Below are 20924 nucleotides of genomic sequence, written 5' to 3'. Positions count from 1 at the left end.
CTGTTGATGAACATTTGGATTTCTTTTTTTTTTTTTTTTTTGTGTACACATTTAGTTTTATTGTAACAAAGCAACTTGTACACTTTTAACGTTTAAAACTGAGCATCATCTTTCCTTTCCAGTGAAACAAAAAGAAAAATTTAAAAATAAACAGGAACAAAATTACAATAGAGAATGTCAATTGCAAATAAGATCCTACAGGTTCTGCTGATTCTCCCATCGAGTGGCAGGGCTCAAGTCATCATTAGGAGAGAATTTTATTTTAAAAGTGTCATCTTAAACTGCAAGGATGTCCGTTAAACATCACAATTAAACATGCCAAAGGAGAAGCCATGTTGTCAAAATGCCCACTTAACCCACCCAAACATCTCAAACCCACCCTTTGCTGACCTTCTATAACCCCATTTTTTAAAGTTTTTTTTTCTTTTTTTAAACAAGAGAAAGTAGACAGATACATGTTGGTAAATGCTAACTGTCCATATTCACATAGAGACACAGTGTAATCTCTGAGCCCAATATACAGAGAAAGGAGGAAAAAAGCTAGAATTCTATGCACTACTACACAGGGGCCTAGCACCCTCCAGCTTCCAGCAGAGCTAAGGGAGCAGAAGGTTTTTCTTTTTTCCCACAGAGCATGGTGGTGTTGATTCCATAAAGTTTTTGTTGAGACAGGAAGGGATAAAAATGAATCTGGAACAGAAAGGGGTAGAGATTCTTTTCCCACTGAATTCTGCTCAAGGTATTTCCCTCCAAAATAAGTTGTGAGCCATGGTATAAAGGAGAAAAGAGACCTCAAAAACAGGGCAACTGAGCACAAGAGGAGAAGGAGAAAAAAAAAAAAAAAGACTGCAACTTGCTCCCAGGGACTGGAGAAAATTAAAAAAGGAAGGTAGGAATCCATCAGTGTTCCATTAGTCATCTTCTCCTTCATCTTCCTCTCCTTCCTCCCCCTCATCATCATCTTCATCTTCTTCACCTTCATCCTCATCCCCTTCTTCATCAATATCTTCCAATCCTTCTTCCTCTTCATCATCATCATCATCTTCTTCTCCTTCCCCTTCCTCATCATCCATGTCCGGAACCAAGTAGTACTGTAATGGATTTGGCCAAATATCATCTTTGATGACCTCTCCTAACTCATCTGCACCTGCATCAGAATGATCAGTAAACCAGGTGAAGAAGCTTTCTGGTTCCTCATGCTGTCTCTTCCTGCTGGCTTTATTCTGCGTTTGACTTGAACGTTTTGTCAAATCCTTTCCGGATTTCCATTTGATTTCAGTGGACTTTGAAGATGGATCACCACTCTCATTCAGATGAAATTCTTTGGAGAGAAATTTATTTTCAAAGTAAGGGTTTTCATCAAAATAAAAATCTATTCTGTAACCTGATTTAATATCTTCAAATTCTGTCACTTCGACTCTTGTCAAATAATGCAGCGCCTCTTCATCCTCCTCCCCAAGCAATGCAGACACTTGTGGATGGTTAACAAATGTTGTTACCCAAAAATTTGGGATTTTGGCGATCAATTCTGACCTCTTCTGAAAAAATGGTTGGCGGAGTTTGTTATATTTCTGTTCTACTTTCAAAATCTCCTCACTGGCTTGTTCGTTAAGTCTGTCTATTTCATTTTGTACTTCATCAATATGTTCAATTGCTTCTTGCTGTTCTTTTTGGAGGGGAGGCGGCGGCAGGCGGGCAGGCAGCTCTGCTCCCTCACTCACGCTCCGCGCTCCAGCTCGCTGCTCGATCTCCCCGAGCCGCCTCCTCCTGGATTTCTTTTTTTTTTTTGTTATTGGCTAATATGAATCAAGCTGTTGTAAGAATACATTTGCAAGCCTTTCTGATGGCATATGTTTTTACTTCTCTTAAGTAAATATCCAGGGGGAAAATGCCATATATGGGATAGATGTATGTTTAACTGTTTAACTTTTAAAAACTGTCATCTAATTTTTCAAAGGAGTTATACAATTTTACACTCATCAGCAATGTTTGAGAATACTAGTTGATACATATTGTCACTGGCATTTTCTCTTATCAATCTTTTTAATGTTAGACCTTCTAGTGAGTGTAAAATGCTGCTGTGTTGTGGTTTTTAATTTATATTTCCCCTTTCAATGATGATGTTGAGAAATGCAATGCTTATTGGCCATTCATATATTTTCTATTGTGAACTGTCTATGCAAGTCTTTTGTCCACTTTTAATTGGGATGTTTGTTTTTTGTATTGATTTATAAGACTTATTTGTATATTTTAAATGAAAGCTTTTTGTCAAATACATGTTTGCAAATATTTCCGCCTAATCAATAGCTTGCCTTTTCATTGTCTCAATGGTGACTTTTGAAGAGCAAGGGTTTTAATTTTATTGAAATCCAATTTAATATTTTTTGGCCAACATTTATTTTCTTTCAAGCATAGTACTTGTTGTGCTTTCAAGAAGGAATCTTGTCTACCCAGTTACAACTATATTCTATATTTTCTTCTGGAAGCTTCATTGTTTAGTCTGTAATCCAGCTCAAATTAATTTTTGTGTATGGTATGCCACAGGAGTCAAAGTTCCTTTTTTACCCATATGAACACCCAGTTGTTCCAGCATCATTTTGGTTCATTTTTTACTTTTAAGAGTTTGACAGAGTGATTAAGTGCATGTTCCTGGCTCAAGCAACTTATATTTAAATCTTGTTTCCACCACTATCTACCAATATGACCCTGATCATTACATCTAACTGTGTGTGTCTCTGTGACCTCAATCTTAAAACATGGATTAAAATAGTATATATTTCTGAGTTTTTCTTTCTTCCTTTTTTTTAGTTTTGGGATTAATATGTATAAAGTTCTTGGAACAATACTTGGCATATATTGATAGTAACTTTATAGAAATGTTAGCTTATAAAAAAACTGATAATTATTTCAGAAATAATATGAAAGTTTATAATTAATATCTGATATAACATATTATAATAATATAATGATACTGATTTCATAAATATCAAAATCTGTTTTCCTCAATAGGAAATTTTGAATGTTAATGTGGGCTAATCTAAGAGTCAAGTTGTATCATTTTGTACTTTTGTTTAATATTACAGTTGATAAGTTTTTACTTTAGGTATGAATATTCTGTTGTTCAGTCTATGTATTGATGATTTTCTGCTATGATGATGTTATCTCTCAATGGATAGTAATCATTTATTTTTCATAATAATATATTCTTATTTTCTGAATGAAATATCATCTTCATTCTTGCTGAAAATATAAATATTTATTATAAATTTCCTTCATTTGTTTTATTGACTCAGTGCTATTTGGTGTTGCTTATTCTGATATTAAATTTAATGATTCTCTTTCATGTTGTTGGCATTCTTCAAGGGTTTGCTGATTCTTTATCTTGTGGTGAATTTGGTACTTGTTTATTTGTGTTTGCTCTCATTATAAGTAACTTCTGTTTTTTACAGCTAGTTTTACATTGGAAGTCAGGATAGGCTTAGAGCTTTTATTCTGGCTACTATATAACCCAATAACTTTATAGGTTATGGCTCAACTTTTGTCCCAGAGGTGCAACTCAAAAGTAGTTTAGAGAACTATCCTCCCCCATCTCCATAATCTTCTGTCAAAGAAATCCCCTAAATAAATATATGTAATTTGCAACAACAAAAAAATCTGTCTGTAACTTTTCTTTTTATTCTCTCAATAATGTCTTTCACAAAGCAAAAGTTTTTCATTTTGATGAAGTTCAATATTGGGTTCCTTTTTATTCTTCATTTATGGATCATGCTCTTGATGTGGTAACTAAGAATTCTTTGCATGACTCAGTGTCAGAAAGAGTTTTTCCTATGTGCTCTTCAAAAAGATGAACATTTCTACATTTTACATTTATCTGTATTATTCATTTTGATTTAATGTCTTTATAAGGTGTGAAGTATAGTAGGAAGTTTATTTTTTCTAATGAGATGTCCAATTGTTCTTACAGACTTTGTTGAATATATTTTTCATTCTCCACTGATTTGCCATTGTACTTTTGTCAAAAAATAGACTGACCAGAGGCTTCCCTTATTAGGTCCACATATAAAGAATGTGGGTATCTTTACTCCTGTGTTTACAAGAAAAATCTAAAAACTGAAAATTAGTACTTTTTGTATGCATCAGAGAACTGAACACACAGGACAAATTGTCACCCTGAAATCTGTGATTTTAAACACTTGACACACGAAGTGTGCTCCGCTGACCCAATCTACCTAATCCAATGTATTTTTGATGGTCAGGGTCCTCATAGGCTTCTACCTCTATCATTAGAACTCCAGACACCATTCTTTTCTCTTCTCCAATCCAATCTCAGCTTTTTCTTAGGAACTACACTACTTTTTTTTTTTTTTAATCTCCCCAATGTTAGTGCTCCTTCAAGTAATGTTCTAGGTCTTCCTCTCAATTTGCCTACTAACTTTGGGTCATATGACCCAGTATCATAGCCTTACTTACTTGCCATCTACTCTAAATAATGTATTATGAACATTTTTTTTCTTGATGACATTTTTTAAGAATCTGGAGAATGCTGTGGATTCTCTCCATAGATATTTATGCATGGACCCATGGACACAAAGTTTTGCTTACAATTTTAGGGGGATTTTACACCCCCTGGTTAAGGATATTGACATGTATTCACTGATGAATCGCAGAATTGCCTCTCCAATCTCATTTTCTCTTCCGAATTTTTCTTTTGAACAGCTCAATGTCAGCTTAGGTGGCTCTCACATAATTCAAATTCAATATACCCTAAACTTAATCTTTCATCATCCTCTAAACACCTGTTCCTTCCCTGTAATTTTCTATGTCACTGAATAGTAGCACAATCTATCCATCTGCCCAAGCTGTAAATCTGAAATAGAGAAAGCACCACTCAACTGCTGAATCTTGAAAGATGCCTGTGATATCTTAAATAATAATGCATTTATATAAAGAGCCCAAAATAGGCAAGAAAATAGTGTTGTTTGTAAATTACAAGATTAATTACATATTTTATACCATTTTGTAATTTATCAAATTTGTTTACTTTTTATCTCATTCAGTCTGCGCAACAGTCAGTCCCGTAAGGTAGCATCTTGTCAAGGGTTCCCCTGGACAATTGATTTCTGGGGCTGCTGGAGGGAAAGCCATTTTATAATAAGACTTTCTCTCTTTGGACACCAACTGTTACATAAATTATTTGAAGCTCATACACTTTAACAACAACCACAACAAAAAAAACATTAGTGGCAACTTGATTACAGCACAGCAGATTCAGTTAAGAGCCAATGTTATGGTTGAAATGCAAGAGTGTAATTGGCTCTTAGCATTATATTTTAGAAGATTTGATTAGTTATTGTGTTTGCGAGGTCCAATCCCAGGACTCCTGGCTAGTCTCCATAGAAGTTAGGACTAAATCCAACTGACATCCTAAAAATAAAGGCCTTCTATTTAACTCTCAAGGCTGGTCTGGTGTCCCAGGATCTAATCCTCTCTGTTTGAGGGTCTCTTTTCTACATTTGCTCCTTTGTCTGCACAAGAAGTGACACAGTTCACATAGGCACCAAATGGCTCCCCCCAAGTTTCTGCCATCAGATTGTATGGGATCCTGCTTGGATTCACAGGAAATAATTACTCTTGGCTTTGGCTCAAGATGCTCCTGTTTCTTCCAAACACATATGGCGCATGAAAGACAGGAGGAAGCAAAAACACGTATTGATATTTCACCTTTACCTTTTGAGTTTCTCTTCTCTATGTAAAGGCTCACTCATTCGGGAGGGGAAAATTTTGCTCTTAGCTCCTCCCCATAAAGTTACAGTCTTACTCAGTTCTGTGTCAGCCTAATTGAAGGAGAATATATAGACTGTTTTTCAAAGTAAAGTTTATTATGACTAGCTTTTTCTTCTCTTACACACACACACACACACACACACGTGCACACATTCTTGGCTATGTTAAGATTATGCTAGTATCTCAGGGAAGGGAATTTAAAAATGGATTTCACGATATAGGTCAAGTAACACATAATGATCTAGAAACATTTTTCTCCTTTGCTTTATGGTGTTTCTCTCCTATCTTCACAAGACTGTCGTTTAAGAGGCACATTTGTTCCAAAGTATCTTCCTTTTCTGTGAAGTCAGGGACTCTCCATTGTGTAGCTTCTCCATGAAAACAAGTAATTGACAGAATTCACATGAAGTTCATCTTCTTGGTCAGCTTCATGATCTTGCCAATTTCTCAAAACTATAAGAATACATTACAATTGCATAAATAGACATTTTGTCCACATAGTTATAATTTATTATTCAGAATAATGGTCTCTGTGTTTGACTATTCCACTAATGAGTTTCTACATCAATGAATTTCTAAGTATGCCCTTTCTTTAGATCTTAAAAATGAAATACTATTTTTCTTAAAATTTTAAGTATGTATATTTAACTGCAATTCTAAGTTTAACAGTACATGTATTTTTTGCTTTTCAAAAATATTAATTTTCCAAAAGATCAAAGCTAAGCTGCATGTATATGGAGATATAATAATAGTAACTAACACTGATTGAATGCTTACTATATGCACACAGTATTCTACTCATGTAATTCTATCTACCTCTTGGAGGTAGGGTTTATATAAGTAACATAAGTGTCTTATCTACCATGACACAAATGTTGAGAATATGTACATATAGTTGCATAATGAGGCTTTAATATAAGAAATAATACATTTTAATGAACTCATATCTTATCTCAAACCAAAGCTTTAAAAATAATTTAACTGTACCCTTAAAATTAACCTATAAAATGTACTCTTAATTTGACCCATTTTCAGAGGTTACATAAAAGTGTAACAACAACAACACAATGATCTGGGGACTCTGTATTTTGACTTTCTCACACAGATATAGGTTCTTAGTACTTAAGTATTTCTCTTAAAAAGAATACTATAGCCTATAAATTCACATGGGTCAGAATTTAAATTAGAATTTAAATTTCATATACATCAACTGAAGAAAGAAACATGTTGATTAATGGTGTTTTAAACAAATTTAATAGTCAGGTATCATCAGAGATCTCAAAAGCTGTAATTGTGAGAAAAGACAGAATTTGTTGAATTTGCTTCAACTCTCCCCCCTTCCCCAAATTTTATTTGGGATAAGAATAAAATTTACTCTGGGAGTCAATTGCATAAAACATTAGAAATAAGACTTTATGATCACCCAGTACTTCAAGCAGCAGATTTGGGATTTTCTGGGGTTGAAGTAATACCTAAAACATCCACAGTGGCTTGAGCAGGGATTAGTTTGATGTTTGGACTCCCTGAGTGGACACTCAGTGTCATTCTCTCTGGGGCACAGTTGACAGCCGAAAGAACCAGCAGCATCTGCTGAGGGCTCAGGATACTGGGAACTAGCATTGTTGGGCAGGGAAGCTACACAACAGCTCTTGTCACAAGCTGGGTTCTCATCGATTCGAAGTTACACTGGAATTCCTGGGGAATTGTATATCATAACCTCTCCATAAAACTAAATGTGTTTAATTTGATCAATGTGATGACAATCAAAAGACCATGGCAGACCTCATTTCTGTTCTTCCTCAGAACATAGAGCAAGACATTCTATCCTTATTTCTTTTTCCCCATTTTGATTCATGCCTTTGGATTCTTTTTAAAAGGGCTAAAAGGTATCTTTTAGCATCCTGTATTGCAGAAACTGAGATTGAATTCATATAATGATCATGCTGATACAGATAAAATGGGTTAAATGTTTCATAACTTGAGCAGGAGTTTAGGAAAAAGAGTTTTGAAACAAATTAATTACAAGAAAGGCAATGTAAGCATGGATGTGCGTTTCCTCTGGGGGAGGAAAGACACTGGATGCCTGAGGTTGACATTAGGTCTCTAGTGTGACTTTAAAGGAACCAAGGTCCTTTGTAATCCATTATCAGTCATTACATGCCCAAGAGACATGGCCTTGGCCCTCCTTTTCTTTACAACCACAAAGACTATGGGTCCTGTGGACATTTCTACCTTAAACTCTGAATACATCCATTGGATTTATTAACATATAATTGTGTGTGTGTTTGTGAAAAGTAATATATATATATATATATATACATATATATATATATATATATACACACACTTCTTGAGCTCACTCATTTCTAAGCAGATTATAAATTCATACATGATTTTTCCGTATGCTTTTGGTTAGTCAGATTTTTTTGAAATCAAAAAATTGACATAAAGTTGTCATTGCTTGGTAAATTATATTTCCCCCACTCTTGCAACATGTTAAAGTAGAAATAAAAAATTAAGAAATTTGTTCTTGTCTTCCACTTCTGCATTTTACCATCTTTAATAATTGTGACATGTGGAAAGAATCCAGATTGTAAATTTTTAAAAAAATAGATGAATCATGAGTTTTAGTCTTATCCCTGCTTCTATTACTTGTATTATTTTTAGTAAATCAAGTACCCTCTTTGGGTCTCAGCATCCTCATATGTAAAATGAGGAAGCTGGACTAAACCTCTAAGGTCCTTTACCGCACAAATTCTATGAATCTTGTAATTACTTCCATTTTATGGTGGTTTGTGAAGTGCCCTCGTATAGTGAACAATTCAGATCTACATCCTTCTGAATTGTTTTTTTAATGCCCTAGTGCTCGCAAGGGAGGGAAGAACAGTAACAAATGAACAGATTATTTGCTTCTATAATACAGTATCCTTTGAAAATGTCAGTCAAATGCTCTGACAATATGCCTAAATACCCAACTTCCACTTTAACCAGTGGCTTTTCATTGACACATTCTTCCTTTTCTTTATTCTTTAGTTCAGTTGTTTTCTGGTGAAAAATCAATACATTGTCGTTGTTATTAACAGCATACAGAACCCACTTTGAAGAACAGAAGAAGGAAAAAAAAATTACCTTTAATCTTACTATTCCAGAGACCCATTATCAAAATTATTCCTTTGGGCCCATCTGTGTGTGTCTATATGTGTGTGTGTGTGTGTGTGTGTAGTATAATTTTACAATATTAGATGAATTGTACTTTCAATGCTGTTTTGTGACCTACCTTTATTACATATAAATATTGTGAACATATTTACACACTAATGAAGGTCGAATCCATGTCCTTATTTTAATTGCTACAAGCCATTCCAATGTTTGGAAGTGCCATGATTTATTTAACCAAAGAATATATTGTTGGATAATTTAACTGTTCCTAGTGTTTCGTATTATAAGAAACTTTTGAAATAAACATCCTTCATCTTTAAACACTTGTCTAATTATTTCCTTACATTCCATAAACTTAAGATTTGTACGTTTTTGTGGTTGCTGTATGAGTAGATTTACACAACTATTTTTACCTGTTCCTGGTCCTATGTAAATACCTTTCTAAATCTACGATTCAGCTCTTGTCTCCTGCTTCCTGAGTCACACCCTAGTCTTCAGACCTTCAGCCTCCACCACCCTTTGCATACACAATCCTCCTTTATCAGGAGCTCAAGAATGATTCCCAACCTCAGTGTTGCCCCATTAGTGTGGTGGTCTGCCTCAGCTTTTCATCTCTCTCTTTTTTCTTGGTATTTACTCAAAACATGCTCGCAAAATCTCCCACTCCTTTTGGCTATGTATTTTCCTTTATTATTCCCAATAAAATATTTTGCATAAAGCTTATGTATCATCATGTAAACTGTATAGCTTTCTATTTTTTCTATCCTCTTGGGTATCAAATAGATCTGGTTTATATTACTAATACTGGAATGTTACACATTTTATTTATGGTTTTATATTATATTTATATATAAAACTATTATAGCAAATCCTTTAATCCCTTGATTTCAGATTTAGTATATATGCACTTAAAGGATTAATTTCATAACTCAGGGACATGGATAAAATCAAGGAAATCTTTTCATATGTTATTGACTACTACGTCAGAGCAGAGGCATGCACTTTTGTAGTTTTTGAAATGTCTAAGGAAGGAAAATATAAGTAGTCATTTCTGCTTATACAGTCTCTCAAGTGCATTTTAGCTTCATTTACTTTTTTATCTATTCCATATAAAATAATTATCTTTATCTTTCCTGCTGATAAAAGCTCATAGTTGTGAAAATACAGAAGCAATAATCTTCTTATCTAATATAGCAATATTTACTTTTCGTGCTAGGGTAGAGTTCGATTATTGGGGCCTATGTTCTGTGTCAGACAATGAACTCAGAAAACACAGGTTAGCAACCCGTACCCTAGCCAGAGCCTGAAAGTATAAACACCAGAGTGGACTTTCAATAGAGGTGCAACCTGATAACCATTCTGGGAACAAGATTACCAGCCAATTCAAAAATCTCGGGAAGACAAAAGAGAACCTGAGAGAAAATATCCAAAGATCAAGTGGAACGACTCATCCTGAGCCATCTGGAAAACTCTGGGGAGGAAGACAGAGAGGATAATAGTGAGAGACCCCAGTAAATATAAATAAGGTTAGGTTATGGGGAAGAGAGAGAGACAGAGTTTGCCAATTCTAGGAAGTTGGAATCAGAGAAAAAAGAACTGGGCGAGATAAAAACCTATTTCAAGAAGGAAATAGGACAAGAAAAGGAGAGCCAAGAGACAGATTTGAACATAAATCTTACCTTGTTTTACAGCCAGTGTTAATTAGAACTGTTACTCACAAATCCCCAGGACAGTGGTTAAACTGTGCATAGCAAGTTCAACTGGTTGAGCTGATATCCTTAGATCCTGCCAGTGAGCCATTCTGGCTTGGGAGTGCAAATGTAAGCACAGCACCCAATATCATTGTAAAATGTGTGCTCACTTTTCTTTTTCAACCTCTTGAGAAGTGAAAATGGTATTTGGAAAAAAAATAGAGAAGAGAAGAGCAGTGATGGAGCTGATGACGTGGCATTTCCTGTATAAGCAGTGAGTTAGAAAGGTTAATTCCAGAAACAAATAGAAATATATTTATAGAAGATTTTTCGATTCTAGGAGAGTGCTATAATCTGAGGGAACTGTTTCCATGAGGGTCTTTGTAAGAAACTGCAGCCCACATGATTAAATAGGAAATTCTTCCATTGTACTGACACTAGACGCCCCCTCCTATTTGCAGAACTGGCCGTTAGCAGGAGAGGTTAGCATCCCACGACATAAACAAAGACGCTCTTGGTGGGCCACCTTCAGCAGTAAATTTCCTTCTAACAGCTTTGCAGGTGACTGAGCTCACTTAGAGGGAACAGCCAGATGAGAAAAGATAGACTTAGCAGACATTGATGTGTGATAATTACATCTGATTCTATGACATGTGGGGATACCTCTTTTGGGGGATTTCCTGATATAACAGAGGTTTATCCTAAAAGATAATAATAATAGATAATAATAATAATAAATAAATAATAATAATAATAATAATAATAATCTTGCCTGAGGAGTGGTGGGGTCTAGAGCCATCATGACATGGGTATATATGACATGCGGGTGTACATGGATTCACATAAGTCCTATTTGTAGCCACAGATGAAGGCAAGTTTGGGTGATCTTGAGTTGCATAAAGAAATATACCAAAGGGAAGCCAAAGGTGCCTCAAATATTGTGTGAATTGATTTATGATTGTGAAAAGTTTCCCATTTTGGAAGTTTCTTGGTGGTCTAGATCAATTTGAAGCCCTCCAAATGACTTTATGTGGAAAAAGCAGGGAGTCCAAGTCAGCCAGAGCACCCTGGTTTCACACACCAAACTGGGAACTTTTTTCATAAGTTCCTAAGATAGTCTCAAGGAAGGAGCGGAGTCAACAAGAGTTAACTAAAATTTTCCTAACCCATGTAAATCCAGACCCTGGAGCCCTGCAAAAAGGCCTATCTCTCTGATGGTATGGAGTATCATTGACCTGTATCATCTGGAATAAACAATTTTGCTTTCAATCAGCATTTGGAACATATTTGGGATGTCTTCACATTAAATTTAGGATTAAGGAAGGAAAGCTGCTATTTTGTTTAAGACACTAATTCATCTATGTCTTATGAGAAATCAAGTCCCCTAGTCAGTCTAGAAGCTAAGAATGAGACAATAAAAAGGACAAAAACAATTTTGCCCAATAACGTAAAGGGCCATATTAAATTCCTTAGTAATACAATGTATTTCCCAAAGTTTCCACTTCCCAAAATGAAGATTATAATTTATCTTAAACTGATGTGTACTGTTTTATCTTTGAGATATAAAGGGTTTTTTTTTCTTGGGAATGCATGTATTTGAGTGTTTGGAGTGCATTTTGTGCAAGAGTTATCTACCAGAAGGAGAGAATATCAGAATATCAAACTTGGATGGAGGTAGGAAGAGGAGCAGGATCCCGGAAACCCATTCTAAATGCTGGGTTTCTATAAAGCAATTTGTCCAATCCTTCGCTTTTGCTCAAACTCCTACCAAACCCCACAGGCTGTTTTCCAGATTCCGTTAACTCAGATATTGCAAATAAACTGGCATGGAGTATTATCCTAGTAGAAGAGGATAGTCAGTGGGTAAAATTTTCCTAAAGAGGTACACTTTCACACTGCAAGAAAAGGAAGGAGATTCTTTTAGGGCAACTACAAAAAAAGAAAATAAAGTCATAAACCAGGGTGTTCTCAAAAAAAAAAAAAGCTCTATGATATAGCTAAGTTTCTTTCATCTTCAATCCTTAGACTCCAGAAAAGTCATCTTAACATCTAATTTTATGGGTCTACTTTGCCCCCTCAATGTTGTAATTTCCTATGGTTACCCGCTAAACTTCCATTAATTATGTAACATATTAAAACTCAATGTTAGAAGTTAGTGTAGTGGCAAAAATACTATTGAAGGGACAATGCTAATTCTGTAGTTCTAGGCAGAAATCATAGCAAAGAGAGCAAGGTGAGTGCAAGAGTGGCCATGAGGAACCTCATGTCACGGGAGGGGCAGGTTGCAGCACACTCTACTCCAGATCAGGATGGAGACAGTCTTTTGTCGAAATGCTCTAGAAGAAGGCTGTCCTTATCCAAGGAAGGGGTAGGTATGGGGTGAGCTGGGAAAGTCAGATCCCATCATTTGGTGGATAAGGGCTACCTAATTAACAAATATTTGGGTTACAGAACAAAGTCGCATAAATAAGAATCTTTAATTAAAAAACAATGTGCACAGCTTCCCTGGTGGTAAGGTGGTTGAGAGTCTGCCTGCCAATGCAGGGGACACGGGTTCGAGCCCTGGTCCGGGAAGATCCCACATGCCGCGGAGCCACAAAGCCCGTGCACCACAACTACTGAGCCAATGCACCTGGAGCCCTTGCTCCGCAACAAGAGAAGCCACGGCAATGAGAAGCCCGCGCATTGCAGTGAAGAGTAGCCCCCGCTCGCTGCAACTAGAGAAAGCCCACGCACAGCAACGAAGACCCAACGCAGGCAAAAATAAATTAAAAAAAAAAAAATTCACAAGGACTGCTGGGCTCTCAATGATGACTGCTGGGCTCTCAATGATACCTGCCCTCAAAAAAAGAAAAAAAGTCTAGGGGTAAGTTTAAAAAAAATAAAATAAAAAATAATGTGTAGCAAGTGCATGCTTATTTCAATAGGTATTCAATGCAACTAGATATTAATTTGAAAAGCAAGTCATTTGGAATATTCTCCTAAAATCTTCCTTCTGGAGAACATATTTTAACACAACTATATTAAAGTTGACATTTTATCATACAGTTTCATATTACTTTGCAATAGTTTCATGTGGTTTCTCCCCCTACCCCCTACCCCCAGACCCCCAGTTGTAAGTCGGTTAGCTCACAGCTATTGCAGAATTGCGTGGCTAGATTTTGCTACTGTCCCACATTTAAATGACTTCCCACAGACATCAACAGGGACCCAGTCTTCAGGTAGCAGTGTTAGAAATGAGTCACCCTAGCTTTCTTACTTGGGGTGACAGCAATGTTTGCTTTATTTTCACATCAGTGGTAGTTTTGTGGTAGAACTATGCGTAACTCATAACACGGGATGGACTCAGTTGGTCTCAAAATACCTTCAGTTCACATAGCCTTGTTAAAATAGCTTCTGTGAATTTTGCTTCCACATGATTTTGGAGCTCTAAATAAATGGTCTACCTCTAAAGCTACATACGCTCAGCACACAGCAGTCACAACAGGTATCTATATCCTCCCTTTTCGCCATCCGGTGGCTTTAAAATAATTATCATTTATATTCTCTCTTCCTATATCAGTAGGAAAATTGTGGATTTTGTAAGAAAAGGAAAGTAAATGAGCATTTAGTTTGTTGAGATTGAGAATGTTGGATTTTTGAGGTCTTTGGGACTTTGGATACATACTCCTAAAAATGAATTTCTGATCTTTATATCAGTTCTTTCTAGGCCAGCAAGGTTTCAAGTGTGTCTCCCACCCATAACAGTGCTAGTCCTATACCAGTTCTCAGTAGATATGTATTTTATCGACAGATCCTTGTAATAGAATTCAATCTGTAGATATCAGGTTGGAATACCTTTGCAAACTTCTCCACAAAACACAAAATTCAATTACTCCCAGTTGCCAAGGAAACATAAAACCATGAGACTACTGCCTACGGGGTCAGTGTCATTAAGACTGGCCACACTCTCGAAGCATACAGAGTGTCAGAAGCCTATGTTCACACATGGAAGAAATTGCATTCGCTGTTCCAAACTATATAATTCCTTTTGGGAAATTAAATAAAAGAGTAATTGAAATAAAGGCCAAAATTGTCAACTTTAGCCTTCAAGATTTTAATAATATAAAGCCCAGCATATTAAGATTTTTACTGGGATAAGTAAATTTTACCTTCATCAGTCAATTGCTTACGAATAAAATATGACATGACTATTATTGGCTCACAATGGGAAATCTACAGTAAATTGGAAATTAATTAACTAATTAGCAAATTAATTAAAAGTCTTCTGAACTAAATGCTTTCATTTCTATTTTGAATTTTTGCCTGGGGATAGCCACATAATCAGGCATATTTTGGCACTGGTATTTTATTATGCCTTTAAAATATAATAAATCTCATATTCTGGGTGAAAAGAGAATGATCACTTCTTCTTCCCTCACTTACCTTCCCCTACCTGCCCCAATAACCAAGCACTACAGTCATGAGGTGGGCAATTCTCTCCATTAAAAGCTCAGTTCTTGAAAGAGGTGGTAGGCTTGTTTCCCTGGCAACATTACCAGTGGAAAGGTCTCGCATGATTTTCCTATTAAAGAGACAGTTAAGAGGCAGGTTCCAGATTTGAAGGCAGTTATCTGATTGAGAAGGCAACTTGCTAAGTCTCATCTGATACCAAAACTATGTCTGAATTCTATTTGGACAAATTCCAAATGATGTTTCGGATAGTGAAGGGGGCAAGGGTCCAGGTGATGCAACTATTCTGCACCTTATTTAGCCATGGCAGGTATTAGAGCACAATACTTATTTATATTCCTAGCTGTTTGAATTAAAACTAAAATGTTCTTTTCCCTTCTATTTGTGTGGCTCACTCTTTTTTTCAGACCAAATGTTACCCTCTTAGAAGCCTTCCCTGATGTACCTCTTCAATCTCTCATACCGAAACCAACACATTTTTCTGTGATTGTAATCTTTTCACTTTCCTTAGAAGATATAGAGAAGTTTGTAATTACATATTTCTTTGTTTACCATTTACTGTTTTTATCAAGAGATTGTTATTTTAGGCTATCAAGAAATATATGTTGAATAAATAAATACTGACTACAGTTATTTATTTAAGCATGATAAAAAGATAGTAAAAACACATTCAGTTTTTTAATCTTCAATCCTTTTATTTAATAATAACATACACATTCATATAATCCAACTTATATTTTAACATAATCATAGGACAAACTTGTAAAATAAGTCCATCAATAAAGACAGGAAAGTATGCACCATGCTTTTACATTATGGTAAAATGACTATACACTTCCTACACATTTTCTAAGGAAGCATAGTGTTCATTTGCTTTTTTGTTTGAAAATATTCAAATATTCTACAGAATACAAAACAAATGGAATGGAAGACTCAAACATGTGTTAAGCAACAAAAAATAAGTTAATAAGACACGGTAGCCATAGACAAAGTAAAGCAAAGCATATGAATGCTAACTATATGTAAAAGAGTTGGCCCAAGTGGGCACTAAATATACAAGAGGCATATAAGGATCTCAACTCTCATGAGGGCTTAAGTCAGCCATTCATCGGTGAAACTCAGTCTGACAGCACATGTCCAAGACAGACCTAAGAAACCTCAGGCTTATTGGCAAGTTTCAACTCTGAATCAGATGTACCTGCCCCTGCATATCTCTGATCAAGCAGTGTGTTGTGGTGGTCGTAGTCTTACTTGACCACATCTATCCATCTGCTTTTTTGATATGGCAATTTTATCAAGTTCCAAAGGCCTATTTTTCCCACCTGTTGTTACACCCTAAGCAGGAGATATTAGAAAAGGAAAGGACAAGGTTAAATAAAAAGGAATGCCTACTATATAGCACAGGGAACTCTACTCAATACTCTTAATAACCTATATGGGAAAAGAACCTAAAAAAGAGTGGATATATGTATATGTATAACTGATTCACTGTGCTGTACACCTGAAATCAACACAACATTGTAAATCAACTATACTCCAAAAAAAATTTTAAAAAAGGAATGCCACTATGATGGCCAGCTTATAACTCCTTAAGGCCATAGGAAATGGAGAAGCAGTAGAGGAACAAATGGCAGAAAATTAATATCTTCCATCTCTCCCCACTGTAGGCCAGAGAGATGGGCTGCTGAGTCCCTTTTTAAAAACCAAATTCACAAATGCTTCCTGAATCTGCCCATCTTCACTTTCTCTTATTCTTCTATTGATACTATATGGGAAAAAGAAGTAGCAAAACATAAATTATATACAACCTTTTGGCTTTTAATTCAGATTCCCTGCCACTGTGCATAGGGAAAGGTCAAGGACTTCCTTATACAGACAACAGCACAGGCAAGTTTAAGAAGGACAAATGCAGTGTTTGGTGACTGCCTTGTTGGATTCCTTTCCATAGGCATTCAAATTAAGTGATAATGGATATCGTTAAAAAAAACAAAAAAAAGACTTCTGGGAGCTGTCTGGAATGCCTCCTTTGGGCTGCAATAGGTAGCCACAAGCGTTACAGTGTATACAGTGGGCAGGAACTAAACAGGTAACATAGTCTAGGGCCATTTTTCCTAACAAACCATAAAGTTTTAACCATTTCTCTAACTCCCTTCCCTGGAGGATACACATCCCTAAATGATATACTAGGACTCCCATCAACAGTGTTTAAATAGTCTCCCTTTTCACCTCCAACACAATGCCTAAGTAGCCTAACTTTGCACTGTAAAGATATTAATCATCAATTATTGTGTACAAATCCCATGTTTGTCCATGTACGAATTCAATGTCATCATCTTTTTGCCATACCTTAAGATATTTGCTTTCCAGAATATTTTATTGAATCAGCGATTCGTATTTCCATTTGTGGCACAGGAAAAAAAAAAATGTATTCATGAAACAACCATGCTACCACAAATGCACATGCAAACATATCATAATTACTTACAGATCTTTGGAACATCTTGAAATAAGCCATAAGAGAAACCCAAGCCTAATTATATGCTCACTCACTCTATTTAAAAGCTTCAGATGCCCCAAACTTCAAATATTTGCTTGGATCTGGGAAAACTCCAGAAAAAGCCAAAGTACTTTCTATATAAATAGCCAAAAACCAGTGGGAGCCTTAAACAGCTACTCTGTGCATGGCTAGTCAGGAATCTGGTAACCGAAGAACAGAGCCCTAGCACTGAAATTTTCTGTAACCTACTTCAAAGCTGCTTAGTAATAATTTTACCAAAATAGGCAAATGAAAACATCATAACATTTTAGAATTGAAAGAAAACATTATGATAATTTTATGACTTTATTTTACCATTAAGCAAATTTGGGAACAGAAAAGTTAGGTGATATGCTCGCAAGCCCATAGATATTTAAGGCACAGAGCCATGGCTTTTTGATTCATTGCCCAAGACTGACCATTACAGAAAAAGTGACTCTAATTCCAAGCTTGATGGGAGCTACTGAGTGGATGGGCAGGAAGGTTAGAAGGTGTTTGATGTCCTGGTTTGCTCAGGACTGTCTCAATTTTAGCAACAAAAATCCTGGATTCTGGATAACCCCTCAGTCCCAGGCAAATCAAGATGGTTGGTTACTCTGATTATTATTTGAGTTAATAACTCCAGTTGAAAAGGTGAGGTTTGGTGTTTCACCAGTAGATCCTTGATCCCTGATAATATCAGGGAAAGGGGCAGGATAAAGCTACAAGCTTTCTGGTTCTGTGCGGAAGCTGGGAGGGAAGGCTTTAGTAAGAGGACTCCTTGGCTCAGCAATGCACATGGGAGTAAATCAATATTAAATAAATGATTGTTGAAGGAATGAGTCCGGCAGTCATGTGAAAAGTTACCAGGATGCAATGGTAGCTTTCAGGTACAATGCCAGGGAAGCTTTCTGTAGTAGGTAGAAAAATGACCTCCCCCAAAAGCCCATGTCCTGGTCCGTGGTCATGGATATAGTACATGGCAAGGGAGAATTGAGGTTGAAGATGGAATTAAGGTTGCTAATTATCTGACTTTAAGATAAAGTGATTATAACTGATTATCCAAGTGAGCCTAATGTAATCACAAGGATCATTAACCAGGGAAGGTGAGGCAGAAAGGTCAGAAACAAAGAGATGGCATTATAGTAGATCTTCCATTTGAAGATGGAAGGGGCCACAAGCTAAGGGATTAGGGTGGATCTAGAAGCCTGAAAAAGGCAACAAAAGAGATTTTCCCCTAGAGCCTCCAGAAAGGAACATAGCCCTGTTGACACCTTGGTTTTAGCCAGTGAGACCCATTTTGGGCTTCTGACCTTTAGAGCTGTAAGATAATAAATTTGTGCTTTTCGAAGCCACTAAATTTGTGGTAATTTGTTACAGCAGCAATAGGAAAGTAATATACTATTCCAGAGATAAAAGAATAGACTAGATCATAGACCAAATTAAAATGCTCAAATCACATGGTTTATTAAAGGAATTTAAAACACACAGTAAGAAGGAAGGGGAAAGATGAATCGAGCTCATACAGTTAAGGTAGGGTACAAGCATACTACTTGAATCTTGGGTACAAAATATTCATATGTCTTGTCTCTCTCTCTGCCACATCAGCCTCCCAACTGCTCCAATGGTGTAGTTAAGAGAATTAGAGTTAAGATGTGAGCAAAGGTATCCATGGATTAAAGGTGCCCTGGGCCAGTGATGCACATTGGCAAGATACGGGGACAAGTACACCTGGCCACAGCTGGTGAATAATTAACTTGGTGAACAACCATGGGTTTCATCATACTTCTTGAGTAAAGGGCATGGAACCAAAATGGTGTCACAAATGACAGGCCAAATTAAGACTTCATACATAATGAGTGTTCATATTTATTTACTGTTCCTCCAAATTCAGTGTCTCTTGTATATTTTGAGGCTCAGGTGCCTCTTGTAATTCACAGAGACTCATGGATATTAGCTACCTCTTGGTCCATCTATCCTTCCTGTTTAATATATGCTCAACTTACCACTTATTTATACTTAACATATCTTATGAATGTCATACAGCTCATCTGTGTTCTTCTTTTCTATAGCAGAATTGGCTGTGATCAAACAAAAGAATAAATGCATATTATTCCTGTGAAGAGGATGAACAAAATGGGGGGTGGGGCATTTCAAGGCAGACACAATGCAATGACATTCTGAAAATTTGCCTCAGGTCTTATAAACATGCCTACTGTCACTTCTCTGTATTCCTTAAATGGCAAGTTTATAGGGAAACTTTTTTTTTTTTTTTGGCCACCTGCAGGGCTTGAGGGAGCTTAGTTTCCCGACCAGGGATTGAACCTGGGTCACGGCAGTGAAAGCACGGAGTCCTAACCACTGGACCACCAGGGAATTCCTGAAAACTATTTTTTAATGAGAGATTTTTTTTCTCCAAATCTAAAAATTTACCTTTTCTCTCCCCCTGAGAACCTTTACTTAAGGATAGCCTCTGTCCTTTTAATTGTTGGTGTTGTTCAGCATAAAAGAATATGTGTCTCTGATCATCTTGCCTTGTACTTTAAGGGGAACTGTGGAACAGCACAAAGGGCAAGGCTCTGAATGTCAGGAGATGGCATGCTTGTCACCCTTCTGCCCCTAAATAACTCTGTGACAATGCGCCATTCACTTCAATATACTGAGCTCCTATCTTCCTCATGTGTAAGAGTAGGGAGTCAGACTTGAGAATTTTAAAGACCATGTTTGATAATATAAACTAATTGCCATCACTCACTCCTGTCCTTGGATTTGCCTGAATGTCAGCAGTTTGGGTTGCAAGCACTGCTTTTCCTGAGAGCCTTAAAAACAGTAAAATAAAATTCATAACCCAAAGCCAATCTCATAGTCACATGGAACAATTTCACATACAAACAAGAAAGGAAAAAAAAGTCATTTCAACTTTGCCTTTCCACCACTGACATATGGTTAACTTAGCCTTTTGGTTTTTCAAATCATGATTTGGATCATAGTGTAAGGGTCTGATAACACTTCTTAACTCTAAAAAAGAAAATCAACAACAACAACCAAAAATGTCCAAGATTAGCCCCAAGCTGTAAACTTAGCAAAGGCCTTAAAGAGTCAGCTACCAACTTTTTTCAAATATATACATATCACATTATCTCCTTGACACGGACTGTTATCCCAAAGCTTTGTCTGTGGCTGTGTTCATCCTTGCTGTTAGGTCATTATTATGCATATGGCTCCTGTGCAGCAGTTTAAAACCAATTCTTTTTATTCTGTACCTAAGAGTATCTGTCCCCTAGGCTCTATAGAATTATTCAAACGTTTCTCTATTCAGATTA

The 20924-nt window shown here is 36.3% G+C and overlaps 1 protein-coding gene across 1 annotated transcript; it reads right to left on the bottom strand.

Moving 5' to 3' along the window:
* Positions 1–785: 785 nt before the first annotated feature.
* Positions 786–14147, bottom strand: LOC102997828 (protein SET-like). Its single transcript, XM_007188166.2, has 3 exons — positions 14097–14147; positions 5728–5834; positions 786–1767 (listed from the first exon to the last, which is right to left on the bottom strand). The coding sequence occupies exons 1-3, from the start codon at positions 14145–14147 to the stop codon at positions 912–914; spliced, it is 1014 nt and encodes a 337-aa protein (XP_007188228.2). The 3' UTR covers positions 786–911.
* Between the last annotated feature and the right edge of the window lie 6777 nt (positions 14148–20924).

Source organism: Balaenoptera acutorostrata, chromosome 4, assembly GCF_949987535.1.
Source record: "Balaenoptera acutorostrata chromosome 4, mBalAcu1.1, whole genome shotgun sequence".
NCBI classification, from domain to species: domain Eukaryota; kingdom Metazoa; phylum Chordata; class Mammalia; order Artiodactyla; family Balaenopteridae; genus Balaenoptera; species Balaenoptera acutorostrata.
Note: the sequence above shows the minus strand (reverse complement) of the source record. Positions and strands in the feature narration are given on the sequence as shown.

Bases quoted from the DNA above. Each gene is read 5' to 3' on its own strand.
- LOC102997828 (XM_007188166.2), bottom strand. From the start codon at position 14,147: ATGGCGAAAAGGGAGGATATAGATACCTGTTGTGACTGCTGTGTGCTG. The intron at 5,835-14,096 runs GTATGTAGCTTT...TCCTTCAATTAG, and splicing joins GTGACTGCTGTGTGCTGAGC to GCTGACACAGAACTGAGTAA. The intron at 1,768-5,727 runs GTAAAGGTGAAA...AAAGAAATCCAG, and splicing joins AGAGAAGAGAAACTCAAAAG to GAGGAGGCGGCTCGGGGAGA.